Consider the following 14,456-nt stretch of genomic DNA (forward strand, 5'->3'; position numbering starts at 1 on the left):
TACAGCACATGCATAGGAAAATAGATACCTCCTCTCACAGTCTTCTACCAGTATGCTCCAGTCTTCAGTAAGACTGAAAGATTAGTTTAATTTCCTACCAAGATAAACTCAGTCTTTGGTTTCTCTTCTTAAACTGAAGACTAGACTACCCATTAGAGCCACTTGTCGTAGAAGTTAAAAGGTCTTAGACCATAAGAAATGGTCTGAAACGATAAACTCTTAACACCTGCCAACCGAAGCCTTTGGACATTTGCAGAACAATACCAACAAGAGCTAGATTTATACTGGTGATACTGGTCAAAATTTTAAAAAGAATAAACTAACCAGAAGCCACAGTACCGCTAAAGAAAACAAAACTGTTCCCATAGTTTCCAACCCCAGGGAAAAATAAAAATTGAAAGCAAACTTAGACAGTCTGCATGTCAATAAACGCCACTGGGACTTAAGTTTCTATATTGTTGTATCTCTTCTGTAAACATGCCTTCTCACCCAGCCCTGAAAAGCTCTCATTGTTCCTGTTGCTAGCATTTGCTACCTTAGCAGAAAATGTTATCCCGCATGCTACAACACGCATGACTTCAGAGACTACCATTCATTTGAGGGCATATTGTTAAAAGATACCAGTGTCCTGATTCATGGGAAAATAACAAGCACAGCACGTTTGATTTTTGTTAAAAAATAGATTTAAGTAAGGCTGCAATAGATGATCAGTTTAGTTTAGTTGAAAAGATTGTTTGCAGAAAACCTGAAAAATCATTAAAACTTAATGAATGCAATGAAAGAATTTGTGCTATTTTATAATATAAAGCTGCATTATATTGTGACTTTGAGTCACCAAGTTGCTAAAACAGTGAAGTAATTTAAGCCAGTAAGCACCACTGACTTCGGTGGGATACCACAGGTGCTCAAAGCTACACACATGCTAAACTATGCTGCAGAGTTACAAACCCAAGAAAATCTATTTATAAGGTTATTTGTATGAAATAAGTTTTTGAAGTGACGGAAGTACCATGAATTAGTGTTGTGCTGTACCTTGCACTAAGGAGACAAAATTTGTGCAAAATTCACAATTTTGGCCATAGGAAGGAGCACTGCAGATTCCTCAAGAAAATTATTAATCCCATATGCAGAAAGAAACAGTAATGCTGTCTGCAAAAGGCAGTATTTCCTGAGGCTGAATTCCCTCGGGAAAATAAGGAGATTAGAATAAAGATTGCTAGATAGAAGCAATAAATAAATGAGGACACAGTGTCATGAAGGCAAACTTGTGGAGAAAGCAGAAGAAATGAGAGGCAGCCATTCTTTGATGTATTTTAATTTGAAGAGTTACTGAGAACAGCAGTCAAAGGGCATCACTCCACATCTACGTCATCTTGCTGTCAGTGAAATCAGAGGAACGGTTATGCCAGAAAGAAGTGCTCATGTAAGCCAGAAAGCTTCATTTATGTGAGATTATATTAGCAACTTAAAATTCTGATCCGATTTGGGGTCTCAACACTGCAGGCAGGTCTGAAATAGCAACTCATCTTCAAATATTAGCCCACTACATGCAACAGGAGTCCACATGTTAACAAGGAACTACACACAGAGAACTAAATGCATTCCGGCACTACACAAAAAGTGCAGCCAAAATCTTTTGCAAATCAGTAATTTATATGGATATAAATTTGGAAAACTAGGTGTAGCTCCTTATTTAGGAGATTTGGCTTCTACTTCGAAAAAACTGGAAAACTTAAACTATGATTCTACTACAGTCATGGCAACTTCAATCTCTAATACTATGTTAATTAACGCATTTATGAATAGTAGCTATTTATACCATGGCAACTGAAAGTTTCTTGTGTGAAATAAATTCATATTCTTAACATCTTAAAAAAGAAATGGTTAGCAAAGATGTCTTCTAACAGCTTCAATACTCACATAAGACCTGCTTTTAACGTAAAGCAAGAACTGTACCTTGTATTACATTCAACACTTCATTAGATGATCGTTTTCCCATAATAATAAGGAAAAGTGGAAACTGGTCTGTCTTCTGAGTTCGAATTGTTTGTGCTACAACACTCCCGAAGTGTCTAGTGCACATCGTCAGAAACCTATGTGGGGGAAAAAAAAAGTTAACATTGTAGAGGCGTTTCTGAAGTTAGTTTCAAAAAAAACCAAATTATGCTAAATTCAGCAGTTTAACTGAGTGTTATCTACTGTTTAACATCTAGGCTTCTGCATTCAATTCTAGACCTCTTTCTCCCTTTTTATGATTAAATTATACTTACAAATATGATCGATCCCAGATTGTCTAAATTAAAACAATTAATAACTGGTTGAGACAGTGATTTATTTGATGGATAATTCAATTTCCTGCAGGCTATAATTCGAAACTAACCCCCCCTAAATAATCATGCTAAATCAATTGTTAAAAGCTTCTGAAGAAAAACTAAGTAGAGCCATAATCTAGTAAACATGACAAACTATAAAAATAGTATAATTTAATACAAAAGCATAATTTAATAGTGAAAGATCAAGGAATTGTTTTTATCAGTCATAGAATTAAAACGTGGTACTTCAGAATTGTATTTTCTTTTGTACTAGTGCCCTGCCAGTGACATACTTAGCAGTGTGGTCCAAAAACAATAATTCTAAGCTTTTGACCAAAAAAAGCTCTCAGATATTAGCATACAGAAGTCTAGCATTAGTATTCTTAACACGATCTTGAATAAATGAAAAAACTGATAAAGCTTTTCTCTTCCATTAGAGGACTGTTTGAAATTAGCATTTCTTTCAAGAGAAAAGGGTAGCTTATGATATGTTTTCAGATCTGATGGTAAAAAGTAAATGTCATAATAATAATGAATTATGAAAGACCAAATGCAAATATAGAATGCTTTAATAAGATCCAATTTAATAAAGTCTGTAAAAATAATGGACTTTTAATAACACGGGTCACAAAAGGCAAAACAGTGGAAATTCTGAGGACTAGCCACTGGTACAGGCTTATTAATTCTTAATTATGTTCATGAAAGGCAACTTAAATCGTGTGTTTTCTTATGCCTTATGATAATATTTTAGGTAACAACTACTCTGAAATGTATGCTCTAACTGAAGAGCAAAGTCCTGTTGTCACATGCATTAGAAGCCAAATCTATTTGAAAAGACAAACTGCATTAAAATGTCAAGCGCTCCAAGTCATTTCTTCTCAAAGATACTGAAAAGATTCAAAATTGTAATTTTTTTTAATCAATATATATTGTATCTAATAAAATGGCTAAAAATTGATAAGCCTGATGAATACAACTTTGGGCTTGTTCAAGGCATCTGAAGTATAGAAAAAACCCTCCTCAGAGACAATTTGTAGTATAACTATGGCCATAGCTGGATGGAAGGCAATGAGCAGGAGTAGCCAGTGAGTATTTCGAAGCCATAAATGTTACTGGCAAATACCTTTCCTTGCCTCCTTGATTCTCTGTCTTCTGCAATTCAGAACTATCACACAGAAAGTCAATGTCAAAAATGCCAAATAGGGACTGCTATATCAGAAATAGCTACGTAGAGACATACCATCTGGTAAAGATAAAGTGTCCGTAAAGTCTAGACATATAAACTCTTAAGCTAAATAATGTTTTTTCAATTTTTGCTTTTCAAGGTGGGAATACAGAAGTGAAATCTTGGCCTCACAGAAGTCAATGGTGATCTTTCATGGCAAAATGACTTACGTGCGTTCAAGGTTTCACTCCTGAAATTAATAAAGACGGGGTCAATTGAACTGAATTCCTGAAACTTGCGTAGTAAAAGTGTTCAACAGTCTTCAACATGCCATGGAAGAAGAGCACTCGAGTTTCATGTGAAAATAAAATATTTCAGTGGAGGTGAAAAAGTGCTGTAAAGAATACTGCTAGAAGGAACGAAACTAAGAGACTATTACAATACGAGTTGCACTAGTCAAAGGTGTTGGTTTGGTTTGTTGGGTTTTTTTTTCATCAATTCTGTATTTAGTCAGCCCATAACTCAGTCTCAAAATATGCTTTTATAGGTATGGATTTTGCATGCAGAGAATTCTGAATGAAGTAGGTATTTCAGTACCTTAAAAGACCTCCCAAATAATTTTTTTCCAGAAGATGAATTTTTATACATGGAACTTCTGGCTGACCACACAGAACCTAACAGACTATGATACCTCAGGGTCCTCTATAATCAAGGCTGGGAACAGGTTTCAGCTCCCTGGCTTCAGAAGATGGCATGTCGTGCCAGGCTGTTGTAAGGGTACACATACTTTCCTGGTTGAGTAACAGTAGAACAGATGCCAACATCTCACATCATGGTGTTTTTTTTTTCTTGGGGCCACTTCTTAAAGCCCCTGGTGCCATCCACCCTGCTCTTTCAAATCTCCTCCCTTCCTCTGCTGCTGTTGCAATCTGCTCAGCTCACAGGGAGAGTGGCCAGCTCGCTCACGTACCAGTTGCAAGAGCAGCACATGCCAATTCTGACCCAAATGCCACAGATTTGCCTTTGTCTTTCTTGGGGGAGGAATGAGAAACAACTCTTCTTCCCACCAGTTCCAACTTTGAATAATGAATGGCCAGATTGCAGCATGGGCAGCTGTGATGAGGATGTTCGTGGAGAATGAATGACCAGCTGGTAGTTATCAATGTGTGTCTTAAGAGCAGAGCGAATACACCCGAGAAACTCTTCTCACTAACACGATCCATCAAAATAGATCCTGCCCTTTGGAACCAAGTTAAGACCCTGCTTGTCTGTTGAACTAAAATGTAGTAAAGCCAACAAAAATGTAAAGGTAGTCAAACAATGCAGCACTGAATAAAGAGATGGCAGCAGCCATCTCCAACGCCTACACTGTATAACTCCTGTTCACCAGCAATTACTCACTCAAACACATGCCCTTCGCCAGGTCAGTGGTAAGTGCTCAGCAATTACTCATAACATGTCTCTTGTTTCCATTTTACTAGATGGGTTGGAATTGAATTTTCCTTCATGATCCCCGTTCAGTTTTTCTCATGCCTTTTTAATAGATTTTGCAACTACTTAACTAATTTTGCATTTTTTTTTTCCTTCTCTGCCTTTACTGATTCTGTATTTGCAGACCTTTTTACTTTCTTCCACATTCATAACCAGCAAAAAAAAAAAAAAAAAAAAAAAAAAAATCTCCTCTGTGTTAATATTTACTGTCAGAAGTATGTGAGTAGGACCAAAACAATTTGGTGCAATAACCAGTATCCTACTCTGTACATCACTAACAAGGGATTTTCTTACTTTCATCTAAACAGAAGTGTGCCAGATCTTCCAGTGGCATCTCCAGAGCTGCCAAGAGAACTGCCTGTGGAGTGCATCAAAGAGCCAGATGTCCCTCCGGGGAGAACTGTTTTCCACAACACGCTGGATTACTGTGATCTCCAACCAAAAGTGGAAATAGAGGAACGCTGCCAGAACGGGAGGGCAAATGGCACCCTACTAGTCCTTTTATTTTTAAATTACAAAAATATTCAAGGAGGGAGAAGTATGAGAACGGCAAAAAAGCATTTTATGAAGGAAAAATCCATTAAAAAATATCTTGAAAGTTACAAGAATAAAGTTCATTAAGAAAAGTAATATAGTTTTGGCAGACAGCATCATTTCTTTACTTCTTTCATGACTTGCTAGCAATGAACTTATTCAAGCTACAGAATAAACATAGACACTGACCATGGCTTGACAAATACAGAAACAAACCCTAAAAAAATTACAAACTTATCTTAATTTTTTAAATGTAGATTGAACAGGTATTACTTCTTAGACATAGTTCACCCCTTAGTTAAAAGGGGCACACAGGAAAAATTATTCTGGTGAAATGAAGATGTTAATTTGGGGGTTGCTGATCACTGCACAGCAGTTACCCCTCCACATGCACTCTGAGATAACCTGTGCGAGGAGTTATCGTGTTTGTAGCACGTTAGGTTCCCAGAGAAGAACGTTATCATTCCCTACCAGCTAATACGTGACACATTATATTAAAGTACACTCCTGGCATAACTTTTTTGTAATTTTGTCATAAAATGCAATTTATTTAACAGTACTTAAAAAAAGCTCCTACAAGGCAATTAAGAAAAAATAAAGGCTTTAAAAATCTACTGAAAAAAGTTTAAAATATTACTGAGTCTCAAAACCAAAGGGAATACCTATTACAACTTAAGTCTGTGGTCTGCCAGAGCTCCTGATCTCGGATGTGCTATGTAGAACTTTGTAAACGCTGGGGTTTAGCAATAACATGGTTTTGTGAGAACGTGCAGCTTTTAATTTTTAACAAGAAAATTGGCCACCTCTGGCCGAAGTGCTGATCATCAAAAGTGTTGATCTCAGAGCTCAATATTTTTTGATCTCTGGAAAGCTTTTGATCTATATGATACCTATTTACACCACAAAATATGTAGTGCTTTTTGCGGGGGGGGAGCCCAAAGGAGAAAGCCAACCCCTAGGTGGGAGATGGCAGCTGTTCCTGACGGGACTGGCTTCATCATTACAATGACTGGTATTATTTCATTGTTTCTTTATGTATCTCCTGCTCATGTATTACATTGTTTCACATTTTTGTTATTCATATGGACAGGATCTACTGCAGTCAAATTTGGATCCGTGATTATGCTAGATCCCTCCTTACCACACCATGAATATGAACAAACAAACAAAAAAGCTATGATGCTTTAGAAAAATGTAAATATTCCTTTAATATTTCAATTTAAACAATTTAGTAAGCTAAGAGCATCTCCGGTGCCCAGTCCCAAACTGTCATGTTGTATTCCAATGTGAACTGGTTTAAAGTGATTCCTACTCTTACCTAGTAGAGGAAGAATTTACAAAGAATTGAAGAACTGAAGAGGAATTAAAGGAAGAACTTAGCAAAGAATTGATGATTCTGAGCAGTAAGAGTCCTCTGCATTTCCATTAAAATCACAGCGCAATGCAGCACTGCTGCCTGCTGCCCTTGGCCTTGATCACAGAATCATTACGGTTGGAAATTACCTGTAAGATCATTGATCCAGCGGAAGGACTCTGAAAGAGCAGAGGAATTCAGTCTCCTTTCTCTTTCCACTCAGAAAAGTGGCAAATGGCATGGCTTTGAAAGACATGGACACAACCTACCAGTCATCACTGAAACCAAATATTAACTACTCGATGTCTGTCCTCCGTTGTGCTATCAATTTTCAGTTACCTACTGGAATCAAACTCATGATACAATCTGATAGCATGAATAGCTCTGCATACATCCCCAAATTAATCTATCTTCTCAAGACATTATGAATAAAATAAAAATGTCAAGCAGTCATGGCACAGTATAGTTGCAGAAAGAGTAACTAAATCTAAAATGCTAATTCTAGCTCTTTTTGGTTAATCAGGTAAACCTGCAGAAGGAAACTAATGCAGAGCAAGCTGCGTATCGTACATTGTAGTGTACCCCTGGAATGTGCAAAGAGGGACAACTGATGCTACATTTTGAATGTTTTCTGGATGTTCAAACAGAAATTGAAAGCTCTCCTTTGCTTTTGCTTTTCTTAAACTCTCCCCAGCACCTTAGGGTTAATTAATAATTGTATTAGCAAATCTGTCTAGCGCACTAAAGGGGAAGTTCTCTTCCCTACAGAGTGAACTCTGCTCTCAAATGTATGGATAAAATGTATTAAAATGAATATAAAAAATTGTATAGGATTTTAGACCAATTTTTCCTTGTTTTCTGTACCAACATAAACAACAGAGATCTGGTTATTTGTTGCAGTCTTACTCACATAAATATTCCTGTAGTTACTTTTAGTTTTTTACACACGGGTGGGAAAACTTTGGGCAAGTTCTTCCTAAAATGAAGCCCTTTGGCACATGGTGCCCACTATGCTTCTTGCAAAGGACTTTTTAACAGAAAGGCTGCACTGGGGATGTTTTTTTCTATATCATCTCAGCCTGAAGTTCTGCTCAAAAAGCAGCAGCAGGACAAAATCTGATAACGACTTCTAAACATCTATTCCCTTTCAGTCTGAACTGGTGTTCAGTCCATAACCAGGCTGATTTTGGGCCATAAGAAATGTGATTTATTTATGGTCAGATACTTCCCAAGGCCAACCTTACTTTAAGAAACTTTAAAACTTCAGAAACGGCTGTGAAAAAAATGTAACTTCTTTCTTGAGCATGAAGAAAACAATGATTAATATTAAATATGCAAGATTTCTGATTATTTTTAATAATAATTATATACTGTGCAAAGTCAACATAAGACTCATTAAAATGTTAATGTAAAAATAACATTTTTGTATTAGGTATTTACATTTTTTAAAAAAGTAAAAGCTGAGGTCATGAAATGATTTATTAAAATAAGCTTGCTATCCACAGCCTCCATAATGCAGAGTTATTGTCTTACCCATACTGGTAGGCTCCTAACTGTTGACTCAAACACAACGGGGAATGAGCAACAGATACAAGGCATAGTTTAAAGATGTATAAAGCAGCCTGAATCAAATGATGTGGATATCCTCTTTAGTATCCACATGCTAAATATCCAGGGATTCAGATGTAAAAAGCATGATTTTATCCACTTATTCTTTATGCGAGAGTAAAGCCTAGATGAGTGGGTTATCTATCTCTTCATAAAACATGGAAGATCTAATTTCATCCTGCAAGGTTCAAACAGATTAGGTAAATACTTTATAACCCCGTTTAGTCTAAAACACATCCCTCTAGAAACTCATTAATCCATCCTTTCAGATACCACTGGACACCAGACAAAATCACTGGTGAAAGTATAAATAAAATATACCTGGATCCCTTGCTAAAACACTGTACTAAAAACAGAAAACACAAGATGCCCTTGCATGACAGTGGTAGCTTTGATTATTGCCTATCATATTAGAAAGGCTTGTAATACATGATTTGCTAAGGAATATCCAAGGCTTGCTACAGGTGGATTTAATAATAACCTACATAAGAAGAGAGAGTATGTTTGGTTCCTTTACAAATGTTAGTAAAGTTGGAGAAGCTACAAGCACATTGGAAGTCACTAAAAGAATTCAGATTAATCTTCACGAATCGGAGAAACGTCCTGACAAGTAAAAAGCAATTCAACAAGGCCAATGAAAGTCTGAGTAGAAGGGACAATTCCACAAATACAGAAAAAGAATCAAGCAGTAAGGGAAGAAGAAAAGTCATGATGTGAAGAAGACAAGCATCATACTGGGGTGAGTAAACAGGAGCATGGTTTGTACAACATGACATAATCGTCTTTCTGTATTTACCACTGAGAAGGCAGTTTTAGGCGCAGTGCATCAGTAAAAGTGTTGGACCCATTACAGAAGGATCACATGAAGGTTGCAGTAACAAATGTCTACAAAAGGACAAGCTACAAGGAAACACTGAAGGAATCACAGTTGCTTAGTCTAAGAAAATCGCAGGAAAAAATAGCACCATTTAAGTCCAAAGAACACAACAGCAGAAAGGAAGACAATACCTCATTGTCTACTGAGTGGACCAACATGTAATTGTCAGTGATTGCTGCAAGAGAAACTTCAGTTAAATATTAGCGTGAACTGCCTAAAGGCAGCGAAAGTCAAGTACTGGAACTGTTTATGGAGAAATGCTGAGAAAACTCCCTCACACCAAAGATTAGATCAGACAACCGTTGGTCCCGAGTGACGCAGGTACAGTTGAACCTTCTGGCCAAGCACGGACAGAACGCTTATTTGCAGCTCTCCGAGACCCACAAACAATCAGAATGGCGACAAAAAGAAGAGCAGAGAGGTCAAAGCAGAGTCATCCTAACCTAAAGGAAGAGGATGGGCACCTGCACTTCTGCTGAGAGCTTTGTGCCGATCAGGCACCTGGCAGTACCAAAGAGATTAATTCACACCTTTCAGCTGCATTTTGGTACAAAACATTCTGACTCTGCCAGCTCAACTATTTCTTCTGATGGTTGATTTAGACGCATAGATGCATCTGAACTTCTCTACAGCTTCAATTCCATCCGGCACTAGACTTCACTGGTGCAGTTGTGGACTCCTGTATTTAGATGGACCTGTGAATGACGTCTTTCTCCTCCTCAAAGCAGCCCAACAAGTCTGTCTTGACTACCTGTTCTTCTGCATTCACTTCTTTTGCACAGGACACTAGAGAGTTTTATTCTTTCACCTTTTCTGTTCAACAAGCTTAATAAACTATGCTGTAGTTTGAGTACAGTGGGATAGAACTTGCTTTAGGATTTGGTTTTATAGTGGGGACTTAAAACATTTGCTTACAAATGTATCAGTTTAGTTAATTCCTGTGGTTTTAATAATACTTTTTTTCCAGATGACCTTAAAGCATCACTATAGGCATATGAAACAATGCACTGAAAACCTTAATCACATCAACAGAGAGACTACTTTCTATTTACAGTTGAATATTAAGGAGACATCCATATCTTACTAATCACCATCAGATTAAAATGCATTCTCTGCTGGTTTTTAGTTTTCCAAATTTGGACATTTTTAGACTACTAACATGAAATTACCTTGAAGTATATAAATATTTAAGCAGGCATAGTTTACCTTTTCTGGTGGGTGTATAATAAACAGTTTAACCACCATCTATATAGAGGCTGTTTTGTTCTCCATCTAAAGAGACAATCACCTTTTATCCTTTTCCTTTTTTCTTCATTTCAGTGCTATTAGGAAACTATTCACAAGTGCAACCCTGAACAATACTATGCAGTAATTATGACTAGATGACAAAGAGATGTGAACAATTACTGAGCCCATTTTGAAACCCTACACTAATAAAGTCATTAGATGCTGCCCTTGCCATGAGCCTTCTAAAAGCTTCTGAAGTTACAAGAACACACAGCATTGTTCGTTAGGACAATTGCTGCTGGCAGAATGCAAACCTTGAGTTAAACCATGCTGCAAATTGATCTTGACATTCTGTTAAGACCGCCACTAAAATCAAAAGCAAAGGAGAAAAGGAGAAAATGAGCGGGTGGGATGTAATCATGGAACAGAAGGGTTCCCTCCTCACCTTCTTTCCTCTTCCTCCTCAAAACAAACCATACAGAAAATGACAAACTCGCCTGGTGTTTGAGAACCTTTATTTTTAAAACATTAATTAGACTTTTGACCTGTTTTTATTGACTGGCACTGTATTGCTATTAAAGTAAATTAAATAAAATATTGCAAAATACAATAGATAAGGTTTTCACACTGTTCTGTGAAACCTGTTAAGGATTTAGCGCCCAAAGAACACGTCCGACGGTTTTGCAAGTAACATATACAGAATCTACGGTCACTCCTGAAGAGGCAGTGAGAAATTAACTCACCAAGTCCAGCTCTCACAGACCCCACACCTGCAATATATTTGCTGAAGGATCAAACAGGATTGGGGAGCTCCAGTAATATGGTCAACTGGTCTTCACCCAGGCATGCATCATTCAGTAGGTTAGTATTAAGGGTCAGCAACTGTGAATATGGCTAATTACTCAATGACGGAAATTGCAGGTGAAGACAACCTGCTGCTGAGAAGCGCTTTAGTCAATTAACTCTTTCCTAAGCTTAAGCAAAGTGAAAAACTATCATTTGAACATTAAAACTAACAAGTACCTGTCATCAGAGCTGAGACAAGTTGGCAACGCCTTGAAATACAGGGCCCAAGGGCAACGATAGCAAAAGCTAAAAAGTTGCTACAGACATTTGAGTCACTGTTTTATGGTTCCGGCATTGCTTTGCTTGGCAAACGTTATGTACGTTGGAAATCTGTTAATATTATGCATAATCTATGTTTGTAAATGCTGTGTGTACAAACATAAGTGTATGTGTGCATGTGTAGGCATAGATATATGTATATATATTCACTATGTATCTGTCCTGGATACAAATATATTATATTAATGTATATTAATGAAATAACAAAACTAGTGAGGCATGTGCTTGCATACATATATATACACACCTCCCATACACACGCCCATAATTATATTAGAATAATGGTATTTAGTCAACTCTTGGAAGTCAGAAAGTGCCAGAACTATAGCTGCTCATGTCTGGCTCTCCTGCAATCTGTCCCATAACCTCTCTGGAAACCTGAGGAATCGCTTAGCCCATGCGGTGGCCCGATGCAGCTGGTGAGCTGATGCAGCCGCGTGCTCAGACCAAAAGGTTGTCAACACCACTGCTGTCAAACACCACTACTACCGCCCTGACACCTCTGGTAAGCATGTTTCTGCTGTCTGGAGTGGCATGGTAGCAAGTCTCCATAGCAAGCAATGGGAAAGGAAACAGTGATTTTCAAGCTGACGATTCACCCCAAATTGAGTGGAATATAACAAGAAAGTAAAAGATATACCTGTAGCTTTGTGGGTTTTTTTTCCCTCCTTTACCATGGACAACATAAATTACAAGAATATACCAAACAGTTGCCCACTAAACAAAAGTCTAAACTGCAGGTGATGAAGCTTTCACGTAGATTCTTTAACAGTATTATAAAAACACCATGTTATTTTCCTAAATGAAGGTTAATTATTTTATTATTTTGGTACCTTTTATTATTATTTTTTTATTCTAGTAATAAAAAGATTCATAATTTGCAGCACTCGCCCAAAGTAATTGCTCCCTTTCCTGCAAACCTTATGTCAGAGGCAATTAAAAGCTGCAGAAGCCGAAACAAAACAACATCCTAACTGTATTAACTAGCGTTCTCCTTCAGTTTGACAAAGTAACAGGCCTGGGTGGCTGTAGTTAGAAATTTTTAAAAATCTGACTCCCAAAGTCATAATGCTTATGCCTTTGCACTACTGCTAATAGTTACCTTAGCGATTGCACATGGCATTTTTCCTTCTAGTCCTACCTAGAGAACTCTCTTCACTCTGTTGCAATGGGTGATGAGGAACAAGATTGAGAGGTTCCAGCTGAAAAGTGCTAATGTACACTAACACAGGATTCTAAGCGCGTCCCTACATCAGCGTCAGCTGAGAAACATATTAAACGTCAGGAAAAACGACAAGATTTTGGAGCTGATTTTGTTCTACAGTGTTTAGGATGGACCCTCATTTCATTAATGAGAAAAATGGAAACCACTATTAAGTCTGTTTTTGGAACAGAATGACATCCATAGATGTCAGAAAGAGGACAACAAAGAACAAGGAAAAAAATCAGAATATTCAAGATTTTTTGGCTTATATGAGGAAAGTATTTATGTCTGTTTGAATTCATTCATGTCATGCTACAGTAGTGAAAGCCTGTATTTTACTACTGACGTTGAGGTGTCCCTATTGATTGCTGTAAATAAAGTGGGCCTTCCCACCCTGGCTTTTCCACTAACGCAATTGTAACAGTACAAGTAAGTTGCTCTTGGGCTACACCAGCATGCAAAAATCAGTTCCTTCTGTTGTTGCCATTGTCTTCTCACCATTCAAAAAGCTACATGCAACTGTATTCATAGGGATACAGAACAGAATAGGCTCCAAGACCACTGTTGTTGTATCACATAATGAAGGGTAGTAATTAAACAGAGATACTGAGTATTTATTTATGGGAATGCCCACAGTGCATTGGCACTGTCCAAAGGGAGAAGGAAGCATCGTGCCTCCCCTGAAGAAATCACAGTCTAAGGAGCAGGATGTGACACTAAACACAACCGAGAAATTATTCTAATTTGAGCTAGCGTGCCTTGTTTACCCCTTACTATTTTTTGACCTCACTGTTAATATGACTGTTTCTTTGTTGTTGTCAATAGAAAGCAAAAAATGTAGGCTTAAAAACCCTATCGTACTGCACAATCGGTGACTAGGTTCATTGAGAATAGCTATAAAGCCTTAAACAAGCCCTTTATTTTGTGTTTTAAGAAGTGTCATAAGGAGTTAATAGGACACAGCTGTACAGGCTCTTTCTAATAAGCAGCTTCTGTCGCTTTGGTCACCACAGGTGTCTCTGTAACCTGCAAACTCTTATTACTAGTGTATCAAAGTTGTGCTACTTAATAGATTTCTTTAGTAAAACACAACAAAGCAATTACATGGCTGTTGATCGTCAGTCATAAAAAAACCCTCAAACACAGTTTTTCAAAAGAAACTACACTGCAATTTTTTGTCATTGTAAAATAAAAGAAACTAGAGAATTAAATAGAAAAGCAAACAATAGAACAGCAGGCAGTCAACTGAACTTAGCCACTACAGATGGTTTAGAAATAGTGTTTCCTTCTACACCAACTTGTGGGATAAAAGAAAAGGAGGAGGCTCCTTACTGCCCATGAATGGCAATACCAAAAGACTTAAGCAACTTTCCAGTCTATGTATTTGGTCCCATGAAAGAACCTAGATGTGTCTTTTTCCTTGCTCTCTCTTTTCTTTTTTAAAAAACTTTTTTTCTGTTTTTGTGACTGCTTTTTTCCATAATCTTTAACTCTTCTCTAGAATAACTTAAATTAGGAACATATCTGCGGATTCGTCCAATGACAAAATGCAGAAGGTT

The 14,456-nt window shown here is 37.3% G+C and overlaps 1 protein-coding gene across 1 annotated transcript in view; it reads right to left on the minus strand.

The window, feature by feature from the left end:
• The window catches only part of FAF1 (Fas associated factor 1), a 174,620-nt gene that overhangs the window by 32,252 nt on the left and 127,912 nt on the right, over positions 1–14,456 (minus strand). Inside the window, exon 14 of the mRNA XM_059822201.1 lies at positions 1,957–2,093. Coding sequence (XP_059678184.1) covers positions 1,957–2,093 — 137 coding nt within the window. The remainder of the gene's footprint in view (positions 1–1,956; positions 2,094–14,456) is intronic.

The sequence above is a fragment of the Gavia stellata genome, chromosome 10 (genome assembly GCF_030936135.1).
Source record: "Gavia stellata isolate bGavSte3 chromosome 10, bGavSte3.hap2, whole genome shotgun sequence".
Lineage (NCBI taxonomy): Eukaryota > Metazoa > Chordata > Aves > Gaviiformes > Gaviidae > Gavia > Gavia stellata.